General features: G+C 32.2%; 1 protein-coding gene across 1 annotated transcript; it reads left to right on the plus strand.

Moving 5' to 3' along the window:
- The first annotated feature begins 5,296 nt into the window (after nt 1-5,296).
- LOC129903971 (MICOS complex subunit MIC10-like) lies at nt 5,297-12,798 on the plus strand. Its single transcript, XM_055979505.1, has 3 exons — nt 5,297-5,561; nt 6,437-6,576; nt 12,452-12,798. The coding sequence occupies exons 1-3, from the start codon at nt 5,417-5,419 to the stop codon at nt 12,464-12,466; spliced, it is 300 nt and encodes a 99-aa protein (XP_055835480.1). The 5' UTR covers nt 5,297-5,416; the 3' UTR covers nt 12,467-12,798.
- The last annotated feature ends 10,714 nt before the right edge of the window (nt 12,799-23,512 follow it).

Here is a 23,512-nt window from a genome sequence, read left to right on the forward strand (position 1 = left end):
GAATGAAAGTTTTAGATCTATGAAATATATTTCCAGAACATCTTCAATGACTCAAAATAGAGCTTTACACAAAGAGTTATACTATGATTACTAACAGCAGTCCCATCCAAAAACGGATTTGCAAAACACAAAAATCTGAGCAGTAACTCCCTTATAAAACTCACTTTCTCCACTTCCAAATCAGCCATACAATCACCAAGCAACATCAATAATCACACATTCAAATGTCATATCAAGACAATCCAAGACGATATTCAAAAATACTTCAAATAACCCACATACAACTACTACATCTTCCAATTATCCTTAATGATCCATAGTCTTAATGTTTTATCAAAATAATCCTAAAACGGCCCAACCAACATATAATGCAACATATAACCTTAATTATCATTAATCTTCCAAGCTCAACAAGAACAACAACAACCTATCAAAACAGCCCCTAACCAACAATATAAAGATGCTCAAAAACCTTATGAACACCTACAACAAGCCAAGCAAACCACCTACAATTTTTACACCTTATTTCATACTACTTTTTATCCAATTTTTGTGGCCTATAACAACAGCCACACACAACCACAACATCATTCATTCATATGCAAGAAAGCCATACTAATATCACCATAACTTCTACAACAAATTCAACCTTAACCTTAACCATTTAATTCCTTCACTCTCATCAGAAAATCCATAACAATAACAATCCAATACTAAGCAAAATTAATTCATCCTTTTCTACATCAAGCAGCCCCAAACATCTCCTACCATGCCTCAATATCAACACTCATAATTTCATACATTCATCACTCATTTATCAACTCACACAAGCTTCAATTACCTTCAAGATGAGGGAAAAATGAAAAAGGAGATGAAATCTTCCCTTAGGCTTTTATGACATAATTTGCTTGAAAACTTGAGGGCTTGGTCAAAAATATTTTTGCTTCTCTAATGGATCCATCCTTTTTTCCATGACCTTGAATAATCACCACACTTAACCCCTCAATTTCTTCCTCACTCTCTAGCTTGCCCGCCTCTCTCTTTCTCTACACTTCCGTTGCTTCTCTCTATCTTCATTTGTTGAAGATGAGAGTTCTTCCTTCTTGGAGAACTCTCTAGATATGGAAAAGAAGTAGCTACAGATTTTTGTCAATAAGGGGACCAAGTGGCTGCCCAAGAGGCCTAATTGTCCCTTACAAAAATGTGGTCCAATAGGAATTGGCCATGTGGCAGTGGGGGACCACTTTTTATTTCACTAATTAACTTAATTCATCTTAATTAATCTCAAATTCTCACTTAATAATCTAACCATGGTTAATTAATTCATAATATCAACTAATATCTTCTAATTAGAATTAGAAATTAAAGATTTCCACCTCGTGTCTAAAGATGATCCCGTCTTTAACTTGAGTCAATTCTCTTGAGACTGACTCGACGTATGAAAATACAGAATATAACAGCCTATTAGCTCACAAATTGTCCAATGCACAAAATCATGGAATATAACAATTATCATTCTATTTATGACATGTTTTTTAGCCTACTTATAGTGATAAAGGGCGGTGGAGTAGTCCGGCCACGTGTCAGGCTCTCTAATTGCGATCAACGCCTTTGTTTTGTAAAATAGTCATATCTTTTGATTCCGATATCGAATAAATTACCACGACATATGGTTAGAAATATAATCCAATTATCTAAAACTTTCATTTTATGAGGTTTTCCAAATTACCGAATCATGATGACGTTATGGTCTCTCCAAATCAGATCTCCCGAAAACATAACTTAGAAATATCTTTTTGGAGGGCTTACACTTGGATTTGGCTCAAGGTTCCTTCTTGAGTTGTGTTTAACTTTACATATATTATCCATATAACTTATCATATGTCATTTTTATATATATAAAAAATTCCATCATGTGGGCCCCACCTTAGCTCACGATTACAAGGGCTATATATCTTTTAACATACCATTCCAATCATATTGTACGAACTCCAAATATTATACTCATGCTATCCTCATACTAATACGGTAGAATTTCATTTTTTATACTCGTAATATTTTCTCCTCCTCGAACTCACATTAAGCCATCAGTAGCCTTAGTAATACGGAATTTTCTGGGGTGTAACAGAACCTGTCATTGGCACCACCCAGATAGTTGATATAGGCTTCATAGACTAGATTGTTGACTTGGTGATTTGAGATTATCTTTTGGCTAGTTTCATTCGTACTAGTCTTGTTGATTGGATTAGATAAATTGTTAGCCTTTGGCCTTATTCCATAAGTATCTATTTGATCATCTTGATGAGTTAAGCCTTTCGTTGATAGAGAGTTGATTGAATGATTGTGTGAATAGGTCAAGTGGTTCGCTTGGGGACTAGCAATAGTCTTTGAGTATCGGCCACGCCTAGGGTACCCTCCCGAGGCGTGACAGCATCACCACGAATATAATGGACTGAATAGTCAATTTGTTGTTTATAGGGACATGAGCAAAGTAATGCTCCAAATCCCATAAGAATTTTTCCGGTTCTTTGGACCATGAACAAAATCAAGCTACTTGGGTTCAAGAACTTTGATCTTGGCATATTCTTCGCCTCCTCTGGGTAAATTTGCAACAACCAGATGAAGGACTGTCACTTCTGTCTTCAAATCTTCATTTTCCTTCTTAAGGCCCTCAATTTGTGTACCCACAGACTTATGAAAAGCCTACAAATTGGCTAACTGGCCATCAACATTCCCAAGATAAGTTTGCATCACTGCGTTGATGCCCTTAATTTAAGTCTGAACATCAACCATTTCCTCATCGCCTGCTGTTTTGCCCAGAATGGCTTCCAATCGTGTAACCTTTTCCCATAAGTCATTGTAACTATTTTCGCCAGCTATTGTTAGTGTCAAAATCCTTTTCTCTAATACCAGTTGTAAGGAGGTCAACTCAAGATGATCTAACCCACTTCGATAACCTAATACTTAGACTCAACCTTTCTTTCTTTTCCCTCAATCTCATTTCACACTTAGACAATGCCTACAAAATTAGAAACACACCAAGCACATACAAGAACAAGTTCCAACTTTGTATTAAACTCACGCCACAAAGAAGCACACAAAATCAGCCTTACAAAATTTAACCAAATGGCTCTCTACCTATGGCAATAAATAGGCCACAACACCCAGCCACATGTCAGTCATGTGCCTGCAAAGTCAGTTGACATCCCCAACTGATAGGCCAAATTTGAATTTCAAATAATACAAGTTTATCTACAATGTTGACTAAGGCCAATCTGCTAGAGGCGAGGCACACACGGTCAACCTTAAATTTTGGCGCCAAAATCTGCCTCTATCCACCCAAATTTGTGCCTGCCTACTTTCCTGCACTATGCCCAGGTCCTGCCTCGCACAGCTTACCATTGTGGTCCAGTCTTCTTAGCCTTTACCCCCTTTGTCCAGCACTAGCCCACGAACTTGTTTAGCCAGGATCATAACCTTGCTTTGCCTTAGCTTTGCCCAACCCTTGTCATGGTTTAGCCACGTCTTGCCTTGCATGCCTTAGCCAAGGCATTGTCAAGGTCTTGTCAATTGAACTTAATCTTAATTGATTGCATTGGGCCTTGACTAGGTTCATCATGTAAATATCTAGTCATGCCTGAGTCACTCGAAATATCAAGTTGTGGGTCTAACAGTAAGCTACCTTCACTATCAATCCTAAGGTTATAAGTTTGAGTAAATCAGAAAGTAAAAAGGTGAGAGCTCCTAGGAGGGTAAAAAATAAGTATATTAAAAAAACAAGATGTCAGAAGGTTGTGTGAGAACGAGCTCGTATAAATCTGATCAATGTAGTAATATTAGTAGGCGCCACTAATGATTTTGACGCATGTAACACATATATTGACCATAGTATTTTAGGACACTATTGGCTAAGCCCCATTGTTATAGCATATAAATAGTTGATTTCTTACGTTTATAAAAACATTCTGATTCCAAGTAATACAATAACAATATACTATTTTCTTGAACATCAAATATATCTTTATTTTTTCTTAGTTTTTGTTTGCATCTTCATACGAAGTTACTCTTGGAGCCTGGGCCAAATCGCTCGAGCTCTCTTGCAAGCATTCCAAAATCATCCAAACTTGACACTTTTACTCTTAAACTATTTTTTCCTTATATATCCACTTTGTCTTAACTAATAAATAATAATCAAACCACTAGTAAACGGATTATTAAAAAAGAGTTAATCAAGATACGGACTCTTGACAATGTTTATATATAGTTAATTTAGCTATTGAACACCCTTGACTCTTTGTGTATTCACTTTCTCATATTTTGAAACTCTTATTATTAATTATGGCTTCGCCACCGTGAAAACTAACAATAATCAACTACGAAATAAAATTCGAATGTAAAATTTCCACCCTTTTGAAAAAAAAAGAGTGAAGGATCAAAAATACACTTAAACTATCCACTTTATTGAATTTCATACCTGAACTATTGACACTGTGAGTTTTCTACCTGAACTATCACCTAATGATTAGCGAAACACACCTAGACGTTCACTAAATCAAATGTTTGTCTAGAAATGCTTGTAGGTGTGTTTGTTCATAAAATCTTTGTCTACCTGATATATATATAACAACTCTATTTCTGACATAATAATTTTTTTAATATACTTGTAAATGGCTATTTTAATATTGATGTCACGATAGAGATGAGACCACAACTAAGAAGGTAGAGAAAAGATGGTGGATATCATGATTGGAATAACTTATTTATACGGTGATAGTTTTAATCTTTAACCTTAATTTTTAATGTAATATTAATTTTTCTAGATTTGCCATGGTGATTATTTTTTTATGTGGAGTATTATGTGGAATTTCACTGGATATGTTATTGTTGTTGTGGAGTGTCATGTGACAAAATTTGTAAGCAAAATAGAGAGTGTACACACATCATCAGAAATTAGTTGAGGTGTGTATTGCTAACTATTGATGATAGTTCAAGTAGCAAACTCACACTCTCAAAAATTCAGGAATCGAACTTAGAAAACTGGAATAGTTTAGGTATGTTTTTTTACCTTTAAATCAAACAAGAAAGCACAAATGCTCAATCTATAAAGTTAGAAAGATAACAGCAACTTACTCAGTGAAATTCCATAAGTGAGGTGTAAGAAGGATAGAAGGTATGTTAAACGATAAATATCATCAAAAAGTCACAAAGAAAAATATGGTTAAAATAATATAGTAAGGACGAAATAGACATATCCTCAAACTTAAAAGGACTATTTGGGTAAAAGACTTTTTGAAAATTTGGGAAGAGTTGTACATTTTCCAGAAAGAAGCGTACAGACAGAAAACGAAACCCTCGGCTATTAATCAAATCAAGATCAAACAACAAGGAACCCTAGAGAAAGTGAGATTGTGTGGCAATGGCTGAAGAGAACAAGCAAGAACAATCAGTTGTACCATCTCAATACAATTTGGATGCTAAGTGGGATGCTTGTCTTGATTTGGGTGTTCGCCGTTTCACTTACTTTTCCTTAATCGGTGGCTTTGCTGGTCTTCTCCTCTTTCGTGAGTGTTTTCCCCCCCAAAACCAACGTTTTCTTGCTTGATATTATGGGTTGCTTCAGATGTGTTTTTGTTTTGCTTAGTATTGTTTGTGTGACGCATTGATTGTGCAATTGGTGTTGGATTGAATTAAATTTGTAATTGGGGTTTTTGACTATCTTGGACATTTCAGATGTGCTTTTGTTTAGTTTTGTTTGTGTGATGCAGTGATTGTGTAATCTTATATTGAAAACAAATGAAAATGGTTAATGATGTAAAGGGGTTTCTTTGAAATTTGTATCACTCTGCTATTAAACAGCTAGAAATTGGAGAAAGGATAAACCCCAATCAAATGTGTGTCTTGTATCAGAAGGAGGGAGAAAGGGAGGGAGAGGTAGAGAGAAAAGTGACCCTATTTGCTTACAAATCAATCAATGGTTGAAGGTCAGAATTGAAGGGGTGTATGGCTAGATCAGTAATGAGCAGTGGTTGTGAAGAGAGTAGCACTGGATTGGTTTCTTATTAGCTTCATTCTGTGTGGTTCCATATTGTTTGTGAGAACTTGAAGAATTAGTTCTTTTTTAAGCTTAGCTATATGCAGAGTTGTGATTGCAGAGAGAAAAAGGGAACAAAGTGAAGCCTATGGCATGCAAGATGTTTAATTTTGATGTAATATCTCTTGCAGTTGCCTCAATAATCAATCTCCCACTTCCTATCATGAAGTTTTTGGTGGCTGGATGTCTAGGTGTAAATTCTAGTTGCGCTTTAAACTTTCTTATTGCTTTTTGATATGTAATATGAGTATATGATTGCCTGCTTGTGTTTCTCCGTGTGATCTTCAAAATCTATTAGGCAGATAATGTAATCAGTTAATTCATTTGTATTCATTATTATCATAGGGAGTCCCGTGACACGCTGGGCATCTACAGCATTTGCTGCTGGGGCAGGTCTAGGATCTGCATACACAGAATGCTCTCAGAAATTTGGTGGATATCCTGGAAAATCAACTGCTAGTATTTCTGAGGCTCCTATTACCAAGGTAATAATACATTGCATGTATTTCTATTTCCCGAGCTTATTTTTGGGGGGTTAAATGGACTTCCCGAGATAAAAAATTTAAACTTGTAAGGAAAAGGTACGATACAAATAGGCGTGCCCATCCCCAATTATATTAAGTGAATGCTCAGCATTCTTTTCTCCTGTAACTTGTTCAAAGCTGTTCTTTTACGTGTGTGTCTAGCCTGAAATATTCAATTGGACATGATGGCTTGTATAGTTATGTTCTTTTCTTTTGATAAAAAAGGCTTGCTCTTTCCTGCTTTGTGTTTTTCCTGTTCGTTTCTCTTTGTATAAGTCTGTTGCTGTGTCAATAGTCTTCTTTATCAATAAGCTTTCTGTTACTTTAACCCTGCTTACGTCTCTTTTATTAAAAAGATGACTTCATCAAAAAAGTGTGTTGCTGTGCATTGTTGTGGAGCCAGGGGTTGTACCATATCATTCCATGGTGCATCTCTGATTTTTTAACTATTCATGGAAGCGTCCGAGTCTTCGCATCTTTTAGATTAATTTAGTTTGACTTTAAAACCTTGGATTTCCATTTTCCAAAATATTCTTCTTACAAGAGATTCATCAATACTCTTTATGGAAAAAAAGAGAACTTCATCGATACTGTTTATGAAGGATATATAGTTTTTGAGCCTCTAGGATATGGAAGATAGTCAAGATATTGACTCGTAAGTAATCTTCATGAGACCTAGTTTATTGTCTATTTAAACTTGATCAGAATTAAGTTTGTTCGCTTAGAATCCATATAGAGTCCGATTCCATTTTAGACCTCATTTGTTTTTATTAAAATTAAGATGTTTGAATCTGAATACACATGAATATTAAGACATGTATTCAGGTTATTGAATATGTATTAAGATCTGAATAGTACTTAATAATTAAAATGTTTGTTTCTCAACATTTGAATGTATAAAGTTTTATCTTTGTTGAAAATTAATAAATACAAAACTTCAAATAAAATACTAATTAATCTAATATTCCCTCCGTTTAAAAAAGAATGACCTACTTTCCTTTTTGGTTTGTTTCAAAAAGAATGAACCCTTTCCTGTTTTGGTAACACTTTAATTTCAGCTTTCCACGTGGCATGTTTAATGCCACAAGATTAAAAGACATTTTAGTACATTTGACATAACTTTAATTTAAGACCACAAGATTGAAAAGTCTTCTTTATTTTCTTAAATTTCGTGTCAAGTCAAACTAGACCATTCTTTTTTAAACGAAGGGAGTACTATTTATAAAAAATATTAAAAAATAAATTTATATGATGGTTGGTGGTGATTGTGGATGCTGACTGCTAATGGTGGTACATAATTGGTGGTGGCGGCCATTGATTGTAATGGTTGTGGGTAGTAACATTGAAATTCTCACATTTATGTGGAAGATACTAAGCTAGCAGTGATGGTAACCGACAATAATGGTTAACAATGGTGGTTGATGGAGGTGACAGTTGTGGATGATGGTGATAGATAATGGTGATTGGTGGTGGTGGATAGTGGGTAGTGGTAGTTGATAGCGTGTTGGCAGCAACAAGGACGATGGTAGGTAGCAGTGACAGTGGGTGGAATGATATTGAAATGCTTTCTCCGTAGCAATATTCCTTAATGGTTAACATCTTAATAATATTTAGACTATTACATATCTTAATCATTTAAATCTATTCGGACCCATTAAGTAGTTGCAAAATAAAAGAAACAAACACATTTAATGATTGGTATTTGAATGATTAAGATTCAGACATAAAAAATAAACACAACACTTAATGACTGATTTGAATGATTAGGATTCAGACCTTCATTAAATGCAAACAAATGAGGCCTTAGTGTACTTTGAGAAGTGGAAAAACTAAGCCGTTGCAAAATTTAATGTACATTTGGCAGAAAAGTGATAAATATACCACCTTATAATGATAAAAACTACCATTTCGGTTATGTTTTAGTTGCTTCTTAATTAAAAAATCTTTAACTCGTGGGCTTGGGCTTGGAAAAGTGTATGTTCAAACTCTAGAGACAAATTAAAGTGTGTTCAAACTCTAGAGTCAAATTAACACCATCTGGATGCCTATTTCCTTGAACTACTGTTTATACCCTTGTTTCCTTTGTATTGCATGTGCTGAATCTTCATGACTTGGCCTGACCGTGTCATTCCTTGCTTTTGATACAGTTGATCTTGTTCTGTTATTGATAAATGGATAATTACAGAATAGATATTTTAATTCCTGAAGAGAAATATTAGGGGCGGAAGTTAATCAGGGGAAAATGATGTGGAGAATGCTACAAGGAATCAAATGAACTGATCTGTAACAGACAGCCATCTTTTTCTTCTTAGTTCTCTAATGTTCTGTATCCAAGTATTATTATGAAGGTACAATGATAGCTAACCATCCAAAACATGCCTTAACCAATGCAAGGCTATATTTTTTCCAGTGCTCTGTGTCACTGGGGCTCTTTATTTGTGTCAAATTACTAATTTCAAATGGTTATTATGGATACAAGTATATTGTTTGGATCCTCATAAATACACTGAAAACCTGTTAGAATCTTCACGTCCCTTTGTCCACATAGACTCGTATTTTTATACCCATCAGATATCCATAAAACAATAACGGTGCTGCCACCTTGTCCAGCTGGGGTTTGAGCTTCTTCTTCTTCTTTTTTTTTTAATTCCTTTTCTTTCCCGTTTAGTGAAGTTCGCACTGTTTATTAATTATTACCCTGAAGTTATAACAGGGGCGCAACCAGAATAGGCACATTATCCTACTTGGAATTAAGTAATGCAACATACCCTTCTTTTGTGGAGTTTGCAAACTGCATCTTTATGTACATAACAAAATTTACTTTTTTCCTGAAAGTTGTACCCTCCATTTCAATTTATTTGTTTACTTTCCTTTTTAGTATGTTTAAAAAAAATACCAATTTCTATTTTTAGTAACTCTTTACACCCAATTTCCTGTATGTCATGTTTAAAACGTTAGACTCAAAGGACATTTTGGTAAATTACCCACATCTTTAGTTTAGAAGGGGAGCCTTGGAGTAACTGGTAAAGTTGCTGCCATGTGACCAGGAGGTCACGGGTTCAAGCCTTGGAAACAGCCTCTGGCAGAAATGCAAGGTAAGGCTGCGTACAACAGACCCTTGTGGTCGGGCCCTTCCCCGGACCCTGCGCATAGCGGGAGCTTAAGTGCACCGGGCTGCCCTTTTTACCCACATCTTTAGTTTAAGATCACAAGATTCTATAGTCTTCTTTATTTTTCTTAAAGTCCTTATCGAGTCAAACTAAGACACAAATTGAAAGAGTGATTATTTTAAAGATTCTTTTTATTTTTTGCATACAACAATGTAACATAGTGGTCAATAAGTGGGGTGCAAAGCCTTGGAGATCAAGACTCAAATCCCAGGATACAAAAAGAATACGAGATGATTTCTTTTAATTTCTAAGGCTTAGTGGGCAGAGTCCGTGATACTTATGCTAGTGGGAGGAAGGTGGTACATTGTGGAATGGTCGAGGTGTGCGCAAGTTTGCCTATACACCCCTGTTTTTTTTTTAAAAAAAATGCTAAAGAATTTTAGGTTGCCTGAAATATAGTGTCCATAAGATTTTAGGTGATTAATCAGGGTTGATGGTAGGGATAGTGCAGCAGTTTTGCACTGCCTTACCCTATAGGAATAGTTGACAGCTGGACACTCATTTCTACTCTCCTATTTTTTTTTTGTAACTGGTAACAATATTTCTACTCTCCTTTGTTTCCGTTTGTTCTTACAGAATTCCCTTTCTCTTTTTCCTGACTTGCTTTCTAAGAATATCATGGAATTGTAGCCCTTTTTCCTTTTCCTACTTCATTTCGTTGAATGTCTGAATGTAATGTCAAATGACTAGAGGTATATGGAAAAAAGGAAAACGTCTTGTCAAATAAGAGAATGAATAAACGGAAAATGAAAAGGAGGTTACACAATGAATAATTACTTTTACTAGGAAATTTCAGATGCCAATACCTTTTATATATAACAGAAATATATAATATTTCTTTGGGGGTTGGGTTAAGGGAACAAGGAAGACGTGTACATTCCTTTCCTGTGTGGCTAAAATTTGGCCGCCTTTTTGAGTAAAATGCTGTTCATAGTTCTTTTTCATTTTATTTTGACAGGTATATTGATGAAATGCAGATTATAAACCTATATAAACAAAGAGATGACATAAATAGTTACATTCGACGGAAGATGCAAGTAGTCCAAATAGAAGATAAATTGAAAAAAGAGCATGAGATAATTTGATAATATTGTAGGTAGACCTCCAAATACACTCATATATAGGTGTTAAACCATGATTGTTGAAGGTATTAAAAGAAGATGAGTTAGATCTAGAATCATGTGAAAGAAAGTTATATCAAGGGTGTGTTTGGTAGGACGGAAATGTTTTTGTTGAAACTATTTTCTTAGAAAACAAGTGATTTTCTTGTTTATATATAATCTATGCAAACACTATAGAGGGTGGGGGTGAGGGGTGAATGGGTAGTGGATATGGGATGGTGTTGTATTGGAGGCTGGTGAGGAGTGAAGTGCCACTTATGGAATTTGTTTTCCCCTTTTTCAAAGAGAAGTCATTTTTCTCATTTTTATTTTCAAAAAATTTGACCAACCAAATATGAGAAGTTATTCTTTTTCTTAGAAAATGTTTCCCCGCCATACCAAACACTCCGTAAAAGATATACAATCTCTTGGAATCGAGGCAAACTTCACGAAAGATATAGAAAATTGTAAAAAATGTCTAATAAGCCTGTTTGGCCAAACTTAGATCAACTTATTTTGAAAAGAGATTTTTCAAAAAGTGCTTTTTGAAAAAGTACTTTTGCTGAGAAGTAGTTTCTGTTTGGCAAATAAATTTAACACACTTTTGAGCAACAATTAATGTTTGTCCAAACTTTTTAAAAGTGATTGTAAGTGTATTTTTCTCAAAAGTGCTTTTAAGGGGAAAACTACTTTTTTAGCTTTTAATAAACAACTTCTGCTACTCCCAAGAAGCACTTATTTTCTCTCAACAGCTTGACCAAGCACCTCACTTTTTAAAAATAAGCACTTTTGGCCTCCCAAAAGCTTGGCCAAACAGGCTATAAATATGTGATACCTACTAGTTGGGTTACCGTTATAATTGTGTTAGTATGCTTACATTAGATTTAGTGTTTGCCTGGAGTCCTTTTTGTGTATTAAGAAATATTTATATCAGTAGGAACATCATAGAGGTCCTCTTAGCTTTAGTGAACTCAAAGTGTTTTGTATTGCAATGGAATAGGTCCAAATGGGGGAAAAATGGATAATGAGGATTTGTATTAGACTTAGTTACCCAACTAAGAGCCCGTTTGGATTGGCTAAATTAGTAATGGTGTGCGGAAGTTTTAATGGTGTCTTGAATGTTTCCTATGTATATTTAGGGTCGATTGGGCTGCCTTCTGATTTTGTAGTATGCCTTTTGTGTACATACTATACTCATCCTGATAGACATGTTATTTTCTTCTATTTTATGCACCATCAACTTCTCCCTCTTTCACCCTATTTTCTTGTTGGGTCCAATGTACACGGATATTTCTTGTTCAAGGGCGTGAGGGTGGAGTTTGTATTCTGTATCATAAGGTTATGTTATTGTGTTACTACTAATGTTTACTTCTTCTTTTTATGCTTTTGTATTATTACTGTTTTTATTTATTTTGTATAATGTTGGTTGGAATTAATTTAAATGGAGAAACATGGTTACTGAGAATTCTTGCCACAATTGCATTACAGACGGCGGGGGTTTTATTGCTGTTTGTTACTACTTGTTACTACTGTTTACTTCAACTTTTTAAATTTCTTCTTGAACAGGTTGCAGAGGATTGAAGCAACCCTTTCACTGGGATCACAGATCAAATTTTTCTTTAACCAATGAGATTGTTGTTTCCCTGTTTTCACCCATTGACCTTTTGCCGTTTGTTAAGCCAATATTGTTTTGCATGACTTGGTGTTTAGAGCAATCTATGGCTTCTTTTTATCTACTTTGTAACTGTTACTACCAAAATGGAATTATATAACAAAAGGAAGGAGAAGAAATAATTGCTTTTAGCTTCATCTTGTGTTATGTTTCACTCCTTTGCTGATGGAATGGAAGTATTCTGTGGCCTCTGAGCTTACGAAGTAGAGTTTGATTAATAAAGTTTTTCCCGTCTCTCTTACCTTTCCACACTTGTAAACGAGCTATGTATTTGTGCTATGAGCAATATGGTTTTTTTTTTTTTTTTGACAGGAAAAACTATATGCTAGTGTCATTTTTATATTCCACTCATACATTTTATATGGGCGATGTATTCCGTTTTTTTAAACTTGAGAAGTGTTTGACATTTATCATTTCTACGGCAATTACACAATTTACATGAATTTAATCAATTCGGATAATATCATTTTGTCCCTCAATTGTGAATAAATAGGAGGGATAATATAATTGAGGGACCAAAAACACTACATAACCTAATAAACTTGATGTGATATTATTTCCTATATCAATTAAAGCTTTGAATTATTATTATTTTAATTCAAGAATTAGTAAATATGATAATATGCGTCAATATCGTACATGTGTTATGTCTAGACCAAAAACCTTGGTATAAAGTGAATAGAGTTATCTAAGTTTGGGTGCGTTGAAGAGTCTTATAACTTGGTGAAATGTTGAGATTACCAAGTTACATCAAACTTGGGGTGAAGGTAAATTATAGTTGATGGAAAGTATTTTGCTCATAAATCATTTTCTTTGTGCACCATATGTGTGAAATACAAGTTAATGACTCGTTGAGGGTAATCTATACGATATTAAAAGTATAAAGACTCTTAGAAATGTTATTTGAATTTTTTGTCCTTCATTAAAAGACTCAACTTTAAATAAAATCATCTTTTTTTATTTTCTTTCAATTATTATATCATTATTTTAATGATATTAAATATTAATTATAATAAACATAATAAAAATTAACTGGGAAAATTATGCGGATAAGCAAACATGTACTAGTTAATTAGCTAACATAGCTATAGTTTGAATTAATTATGGCTCGCGGCAAACATCTAGCTGTAATTACAATTTGAGTTTTGTATAATTCGTGCGATTATACAGTTAAGTTTTGTATAATTCGCGCGATTTATACAAACGTTGTGCGCGAATCGAATTGTATATCGAAATATACAAACATTACAAATTGTATAGTGAATTATACAAATCTTGTGCATAAATTGTTATACAAACGTTATATAAAAGCTGTGAATTGTATAGCGAATTATACAAACGTATATAAACGTTGCGCGAATTATACAAACGTTGTTATGACTATAGCTATGAATTGTAATTAACAAATAATAGCTATGGAGCATAATTAATGTATTTTTGAGTGGCTATATGCGAAAATTTTCCAAAGAAAATTGAGACAATTTTCATATTATGGTTAAATTTCTACACGGGGAATGTTTTCCCAACTAAAATAGACTTGATTCAAAAAAGAAATAATCAATAATTAAATTCCTTTTAACTGGAGTATTCATTAGATGTATTTATGTAATGACCCGTTAGGTCAGTTCGAGGATGAGTCATCTCTCTTTTATAAAAGATTCTTTTCGTAAATTTAAATTGAAAATTTTGGATTAATTGTTAACTAGGGTAAATTAGTTGGCGGGTGATCTTAAATAATTAATTTAATTAGTGGGCTAAATTATTAATTTATTTAATATCATATACTATTGTATTTGTTAAAATAAGTTAGTAAGATTTGTCACTTTTAATACATAATGAAATAAAAAAGGAAAAGAGACAATATATATATATATATATATATATATATGGCTCCGTTTGTCAGTTGGACCCTTCTACTTATCGTTTTGGCAACTAAACTCTTAAACTCATCTGAACACAATATTTTAAACCCCTTTTTCATCTGATTAGTGTGCGTGTTGTATAATCAAGCACACATGGAATTCCACGTCATTTTGTAATGACACGTGTGAATTACATGTTAAAAAAAATCAATTAGGGAGCTTTTACAATTTCTGAAAAATTTCAAGGCATGTTCTTCATATTTGCTCACAAAGTGAGCACCAAATTCATGTTAGATAGATGAAATTCTTTCCCATTTTACTTAAAAATTTAACTACAAATTCACCAATGCAAACCCAAAGAACCTCAATCACAATTTTGAATCAATTTCACAAATTCTCAACACCCATTTATTCCTCTTCAAACTTTCTCTAACTTTATCAATAGAGTTTTCAATTTTTCAATATCCATCAATCAACCTTCATGTAACCCATACCTACATCTCTTCTTTAAAGTCAACTAACACAAATAATGGGTTTGAACCTTAATCACTATTTTGAATCAATTTCATAAATTCTCAAAACCCATTTATTGCTCTTCAAGCTTTCTCTAATTTTATCAATGGAGTTTTCAATTTTTCAATATATATCAATCTCCCTTCATGTAATCCATACCTACAGCTCTTCTTTAAAGTCAACTAACACAAATAATAATTTTAATATTTTAGACTAAAAATTAAAAACTTAAAAGGGTTAAGAATGGGGGCAGAACGAATTGGTTAAAGTGTGTGTGTGGGGGGGGGGGGGGGCTGATTTGCAGCAAAAGAGAAGTGTGTGTTGAGGAAGAAGAAGAAGAGGAGGAGAGTGGGTGTGGTGAATGAAATTCCAAGAAGAAGAAGAGAGAGGGCTGGGGCGGAGGAGAAAGGGTGGGGAGGGATGGTTGAGGAAGATATGTATTTTGATTTTTTTAAAAATTGATTATTAGTTTTTAATTTTTTTTAAAATGTAAATATAGTATTTACTTGCTTTCAAACGCGTGTAATCACATTCTTTTCCAACTCAGCAACATCAATGCCATATAAGGTCGGTCAATGGTCAGAGGGATTTAAAAAATTGTGTTCAGATGAGTTTAAGGGTTCAATTGGCAAAGTAATAAGTAGAATGGTCAACTGACAAATTGAGCCAAGTACAAGAGTCTCGCAGGTCATTCCTCCTATATTTATATAAAGTATATGGCATTAGCCATCAAACGTCAGAAACAGGAACAGCCGTTGCACGCTGAAATAGAAAAAAACGATTATGGAGGAAGAAAGAAAAGAAAGGGAAAAAGAAAAGGAAAGGAGAAGAGAAAAATAGGAATTTTCATCCCAAAGCATCATGGTAATTATTCTCATCCATTTCATTAAAGTTTTATGTTATTATGAACATATTTTTAGGGAAAATTCGTGGAGAAATAATGTTGAAATAAGAAAATATGGCCATAGGGTTCTTAGCAGAAAATCTTGATTTGGTGGTCAAATAACGACTCGTTTTAGCTGAAATTCGACATGTAAGTTTATTTTATTATGGGTGAATATAATCTGAAAGAAAATTTCAAATTCAAATTCGAGGGCTCTGGTTGATTTCTTGACCCGAAAATAAATATAGCAATATGGATCTCATTAAATTCGTATTCTTATGGTGATTATGTATTTGAACAAATTTTAATCATTCAAAGGCATTACGAAAGGCTTAAGTTTCGAAGTGGTTGTTCAATTATTTTAGTCAAGTGAACTATTAAAACTCTGTTAAATTTTGTAAAATTTTTGAATTTTCTTTTTATGTGTGTGTGTGTTGGGAGTAATGGGAAAGAGGTAGTTGGATGTTTCTTACATGAATTAATCTAAGTTGAAATATGGGGTTAACAAAAAGGCAATGTGCGTAATCTTGTGATGTGAAGGTGTGAAATGCCTTGATTACGATATGGATGTGTATTTGATGAAATGCTTTAATAGTTTCATTTTGATTGTGAACTTCTTGAACTTGTCATTCTTCATTATTGTGTGAATATGAAGATTACATTTTGTTCTTGAACACTGTGATGAGATGGACATGTTGTGATGTCGAGGTCATTGCCGGCGAGAGTGTGTTGTCGAGGTCATTTTTGACGAGATTGTGTTGTTGAGGTCATTGCCGGTGAGAGAGTGTTGCCGAGGTCATCTCCGGCGAGAGTGTGTTGCCGAGGTCATCTCTAGCAAGAGTGTGTTGCCGAGGTCATCTCCGGTGAGAGTGTGTTGCCGAGGTCATCTCCGGCGAGAGTGTGTTGCCGAGGTCATTTTCGGCGAGTGTGTGATGCCGAGGTCATTTATGGTGAGAGTGTGATACCGAGGTCCTTTTTGATGAGAGTGTGATGCTGAAGTCATTATCGGCGAGAGTGTGTTGTCGAGGTCATTTTCGACGAGAGTGTGATGCTGAGGTCATTGCCGGCGAGAGTGTGATGTCGAGGTCATTTCTGGTGAGAGTGTGATGCCGAGGTCATTGCCGACAAGAGTGCATTGTCGAGGTCATTCCCGATGAGAGTGTGTTATCGAGGTCACTTCCGATGAGTGTGTGATGTCGAGGTCATTATTGACGAATGTGATCGATACTCAATTATTATTTGTGTATGAGCTTCCTTGCATATTTATGTGTGTGGTGTATTAACTTTTGTGTATGATCAGTGTGATACTTGTGATTCTGCCTTGTGATGACTTAACTATGATTGTGGAATTTATATGAACCGTGTATTGTGAACTCTAGGTTGGACTGATTTTCTGTACAGGTTGTAGTTATGAAGGTTCGGTTGGGATAAAGGAAGTTCTCGAATTTTATGAGATTTGCCTAGTTTTATTAGTTGTCTTGCTAGGTACCGTGTTGTTTGGTACTCACTCCTTGCTTCTACACTTGTATAGGTTTTGAGCCCGGATAGTGAGTATGAGTTATCCATTATCCTCTGAGGCTTTGAGGTGACTTTGAGAGGTAGTTGATTGACTCCCTACGATCTCCCTTGTCCCTTTTCATTTATGCTTTGTTCTATTTGAGATACAAAGACATTTGAGACTTGTACTTATCTTTCATTTTGTATTTATTAGTAGCTTGTGCACGTAATAACCTGTCAATAATTCATGACAAAAATAAACTTGATTAAAAAACTAGTCAATAATTAAATTCCTTTTAACTGGAGTATTCATTAGATGTGTTTATGCAATGATTTTTTTAATTGAAAAACCCAAAAACTACAATTTAAATTTATTTTTATATGGATTTAATTTATTTTCCTTTAGGGATCACTTAAAGATTAGAATTCCTTCAAACATTTAAGGAATTACTAACATTATGTCTCTCTTTATTTAGATTTTGTTATCATTCCTCCAAAATTGACATAGGAGGTGGTGGTGGGGTGGAGGCGGGGGTGGAGGAAAATTAGGTTTTGATTTAGATTTTTTTTACCAATTGAAATTGTAATAGCATATATGATTAAAGAGATAAATGTTCTAGTGATTTAAGGTAAGTTTTTTAAAATTTTAGTATGTTCTTGAAGTTTATAATAATGAATGATCGTTTTTTTATTATAGAGAATTGTTAATTGAATTGTCATTTACTATTTTTATTTAAAATAATTGTCATTTACTATTTTTATTTAAAATAATTGTCATTTAATTATTATTTTAATATTTAAGATTTTAAAATTAACTAAAGATATAGCTATTGAATCTTTACTTATTAGTAATAGTAAAATATAGTCTTGAATTTATATAAGGAGACTATTTAAATTTAAAATAAATTTGTAACACGTAAGAATTCCTAATATTTAATACTTTAAAATTGACTAACATTTTGCTTCTTAAATCTTTTTTTATTTGAATTATATTAAATTTCTAACACTTATGACTTCTAATTCAATTATAGTTGGTGAAAGAAATATTTTACCCTAAGAAGGATTTTTTTGTGTGGATATATAAACGTGTAGTTATATTATTAATTATGGAAAGTAGTAGTATTAAAATTTAGAGATAATTAAATTGTATTCGAAGTTATATAGGTACAGTATGTGTTCAAACTCTAGAGACAAATGAAATACGCCTCCCAAATTGTATTTGGATTCATCTTCCTTCATCAAGATGACCTTTGTCCGTTGTTTCCTCAACTATTTTTCATTAACAAATTTTCTATAAAATGTATTTTGAAAAGAAAATTTTACCTTAAGTAAATTATTACCTTAATCAAATAAGAAAAGATTTATAACTAAAACTATATAAAGGGTGATGAAAAGAAAAGTTTCATAGTAATTTCACTTATAAAAAAAAGAATTCATCAGAGAGAGTATCACAACAAATCAAGAGTGGAAATACTTTTAAATTGATTGAGAATAAATAATATAAACTCAATAAATTATTTGTAAAAGAAAAAGTGAGCTATAACCAACGATAGCATATTTTTGATACAATATTTATTTATATCATTTAAATAGATATAACATCTATTTTAATATTAATTGCTATTTTTTAATAATTTTGTTCTTATGTACAACTTTATTGATTATTGCGAGACATACGTGCAAACACGTACACTAAATTAGTATCTTTAATAGTTTCAAGGCATTACACACAAACAAAAATATTATCTATATCTTGAGTTTTTTTTGGATATCTCTTTGCTTTCGGTGAATAGTTTTCTTCAATTGCTGCTTTTGTTGAGAATGAGAGATAATATTTCAGATAGTCACGTAATTATGAATTTTTCTCTCAGAAAGTCACTCAATTATTAACTTTTCTATCAGAGAGTCATGCAATTATGATTTTTAACCCAAAAGCCACTCAACTACGGATGTTTTACTTACAAGGTCAATCAATCTATTTAATTGATTTTTTCATTAAAATTTACTTGTATGAAATTTTTATTCAAAATCAAAGTTGAGGACTTTCAAGAGAAGCCCATAGTTGAGTGATTTTTGAATATGATGTTAACAATTAAAGTTGAATAACTTTTTGAGAGAAAAGTTTATAGTTGAGTGACCATCTAACATATTTTATCTCGTTAATTCAGTGACGAGTGAGTTTTGAAATGACTTCAAGAACCCCATTTAACAGACTTTCTATTACCTTTTTTTACTAGGATAAATTTTCCATTTTTCTTTGCTTGTAAGTTATTTCAATGAACTAAAGAATCTCAAATTTGTATAATTAAGTGAATGTAAGAATTTGAAGTTTGTAAAATGTACAAATATAATTGAATGATATTTCGTGGTTATCACTCACGTCAGTCTAACACACTGAAAGGGGTCTTTTGGTACAAATATTAATAATGTAAGAATTAGTAATGCATGAATTATTTTTTATAAAGTGTTTGGTTTATTACTTTCCACCTAATCTTATGTTTGTATTAAAACTCTATTAAAAAAAATCCAATTATACCCTTGAATTATTATGATATTTTTTATTTTATGTAATTGTGTCATGATAGATAAATATCGGATTAGCTTTTTATTTTTGTGATCTTCTAACTAGCTAGGAGAAGACCAATTTTGTTGTCATGTTTGCTATTTTCTCACTTGAATAATTTGAGGATAAATAATTGTCATATTAATAAATCGATCACTCACAAAACATCAATTTTCAATTTTAAAAAGATTGACCATCTACTTTTAAAACTGAATAAATAGCAAACGATTGTAAAATCGAATAAACCATCTATGTTTACATATAAAAATTGCAAGTTTAATATGTATGCAATTTTATAAATTGTTTCAAAATATAAATAATTAGAAAACCACACACACACACACACTATATATATATATATATATAAAGAAATAATACATTCAATTAAAATCACAAACGTCTTGTGGTGATGTATTTGCTTTTTCAATTAGTAAATTTTAAACAATTCACATTTCAAATATTGTATTGATTTGTATTTAATTTATTTAGCAACAAACAACTCTCTCTAAATAATAAAATTTGTAAGGTAATTTATTTAAATAAATTTACTAGTACAAATATAAAGCACAAATCAAGAAAATAAATAAAATGATTAAAAAGATTTGAGGGGGTATTTTGTCTTTTTACATAGCTAATCCCATGATATTAAACCTATGTATTACTAATACCATCAAATGAAAGGTATTAGTTAGGAAAAACTACAGAATATAGCAAACATCAATATATATTTTATATAAATAGCTATAGTTTACCTTTTTTATATTATATGAATATAATTATATATTAAATAACAAAATTAATTAAAAAATAATATATATATATTGATAAAATGCAAAAATTAAATACCGAAGCATTTACTACACGCGTAATAATGATGCCAGAACTCTTCCCGATGTGTTACCATCTTCAATGCATTATATTTCAATATCAATATTATTATAGATATTTTTAATTATTTTCCCTCAATTTCCATCCCAATCACGATTCTATAGCATGATTTTAGGAGTATTTTTGTGATTCATCTTCACCAGATATCTTTTAATTCCATTTTTTTCCTCGTTTTATGAAGATTATTTTTGTATACATTTATATGTTTTATTTATTTTCATAGGGTTTTCGAGTTTCGATTGAAGAATTATTGTCTCTATTACAATGGCCGAAATCAATTCTTTGAAAAGATTTATAAGAGGTATACATTAATTTGATAAATTATTGGATGAAATTCTATTATTTGATTTGTGTATTAAGCAAGAGCAATCCAAAATTTCATGCTCTCTTGTTGTATTGGAGAAAGAAAGAAGAATAAAGATGATTAATGATCCCATACATTTGAATCTACAAATCAGCAAAATTCATAATAAAGAGGAAAGAAGGCTCAAAACCTTTAAACATCAAAAATATTGTTGAAAAAAGAAGAAGGAAAGTCAATATTGTTGATTTCAGGTAGTAGTGGAAAAAAAAAAGTAGAACAGCAAAATCAGCAGGATGAAGATATTGAAGTTTGTATGCTTTTATACTTGATTTTAAACTAAATAGTCCAAGTTTTATACATCCTATTACTTTACTTTATTTTCTAGTGTCTCATAAATATGAATATATTTGTATGCACTTTTTGAAAAATCACAATGTGCCATGTTATAGCTTGTTTCTGGAATTGTCCGACGTAACAAATTTGTGTTTAACAACAGATGTATTCATACGAAACGAAAGTATCCATATACATTTGAAACCAAAGTATTCAGGGTATTCATGTGTACTTTGTATAATTATATTCATAAGGGTAATGTATTCATATTAAGTTATATAATGAATTATATCCTTGATTTTAGTATTTGTATACATTAAGTCATATATAAATACTTGTATTCATTTGAAATCAATGTGTTCATATGTCAACTGATATACTTCATAGAGTACTATATAACTACTTGTATTATTTTGAAATCAAAGCTTCCATTTGCTAAATTATATACTTCACACTGTTTTGATATAATGTATAGTATAATGAATTATATCCTTGATTTTAGTATTTGTATACATTAAGTCATATATAAATACTTGTATCCATTTGAAATCAATGTGTTCATATGCTAAATGATATACTTCACATTGTACTATATACCTAATTGTATAATTTTGAAACCAAAGCTTCCATTTGCTAACTTATATACTTCACACTGTTTTGATATAGTGTATATTTAAGTTAATTTTAATGGTTTGTATACTTAGGGGTTGTTTGGTTGCTGGTTGGAGTTATGCAGGTATTAGTAATACATGTATTAGTAATGTAGGGTTTAGCTATGCAGATATTAGTAATACAGGATTTAGTTATGGAGGGTTTCTTTGGGTATTGTTTTGTTATGTTAACCCCACTATGGTGTCTTGTGCAACAAAAACAAATTTAAATCAGACGCCAAATACAATAATCGCGTTAAGGCTTGGAGAAAGAAGGTAAGAATGATACTTGGTATCGCGTTGAGCGAAGCAGCGGCAAATTCATGAGAAGATTCAGACTTCCGGAGAACACAAAGATGGATCAAGTTAAGGCTTCTATGGAGAATGGAGTAAAGAAACCTGATATCAAGTTCATTGAGATCTCTTGTTAAAATATTTTGGCTGAAAAAAGTATATATGCAGTATCAAGTATGGTGTTTATTGTAGAAGATTTGGATTATTTTTATATTTGATTGAGAGCGAAGGGTAAAGTTGTTAATTTATATTTTTATTCAGGTATTAGTTATTCATGTATAACTTATTTCATCTTCTACCTCGCATAAAATAATACATAGATTGACTCATAACTTATACATGTATTAGTTATGTGATTTTCTAATTTTCTAACCGAACATAATAGTATGTGTGTTGAATTTTATATCTTACACAAAAATGCTACCAAACATAGTAAAACATATGCAGTATTTTATATCTGAATAACTCAATTCTTATCCAGTAACCAAACGGCCCCTTAGTGTATTCATTTGAATACAAAGTATTTGCATGAGAGTATATTTGAATACAATTAGATACTGGTATCAATTTGAAATCAAAAGTGTCTATATGCTAATTGATAGACCTCACATTGTCTGATATAGTGTATTTTTTCAAGTTCTACAAGGGCTTGTATCATTGATACTTTAATACATTAAGTTTTATATAAATACTTGTATACTTTTGAAATTTAATGATTTGTATACTTAATATATTAATACATTAAATTATATAAATAATTATATCCATTTGAAATCAAAGTATCAATATACTAATTGTACAAGCAATACATCTTCACTTGTGTATCTTTAAGTTCTTTTAATGGTTTGTATACTCAATATATATTAATACATTAAGTTATATAATAATTGTATCCATCTGAAATCAAAGTATCAATATGCTAACTGTACAAGCAATACATCTTCACTTGTGTAGGAAATTAGATTCTATGTGGTGGATCATTCAATCGAAGCACCACATATGCATATTTATGGCAACCACAATATTGTTCAGGATTTAAAGGAAAAGCTTATTCATGTTCAATTCAACAAATTCAAGAATACTTGTTTTGGTGCATACACACGTGTGCATGAATGTCACGTTCAAAATCAAATATTTAGGTGCTTCATGGTTTGTGAGTTGGAGGATA

Source organism: Solanum dulcamara, chromosome 9 (genome assembly GCF_947179165.1).
Source record: "Solanum dulcamara chromosome 9, daSolDulc1.2, whole genome shotgun sequence".
Taxonomy (NCBI): domain Eukaryota; kingdom Viridiplantae; phylum Streptophyta; class Magnoliopsida; order Solanales; family Solanaceae; genus Solanum; species Solanum dulcamara.

Bases quoted from the DNA above. Each gene is read 5' to 3' on its own strand.
- LOC129903971 (XM_055979505.1), top strand. From the start codon at position 5,417: ATGGCTGAAGAGAACAAGCAAGAACAATCAGTTGTACCATCTCAATAC. The intron at 5,562-6,436 runs GTGAGTGTTTTC...TTATTATCATAG, and splicing joins TGCTGGTCTTCTCCTCTTTC to GGAGTCCCGTGACACGCTGG.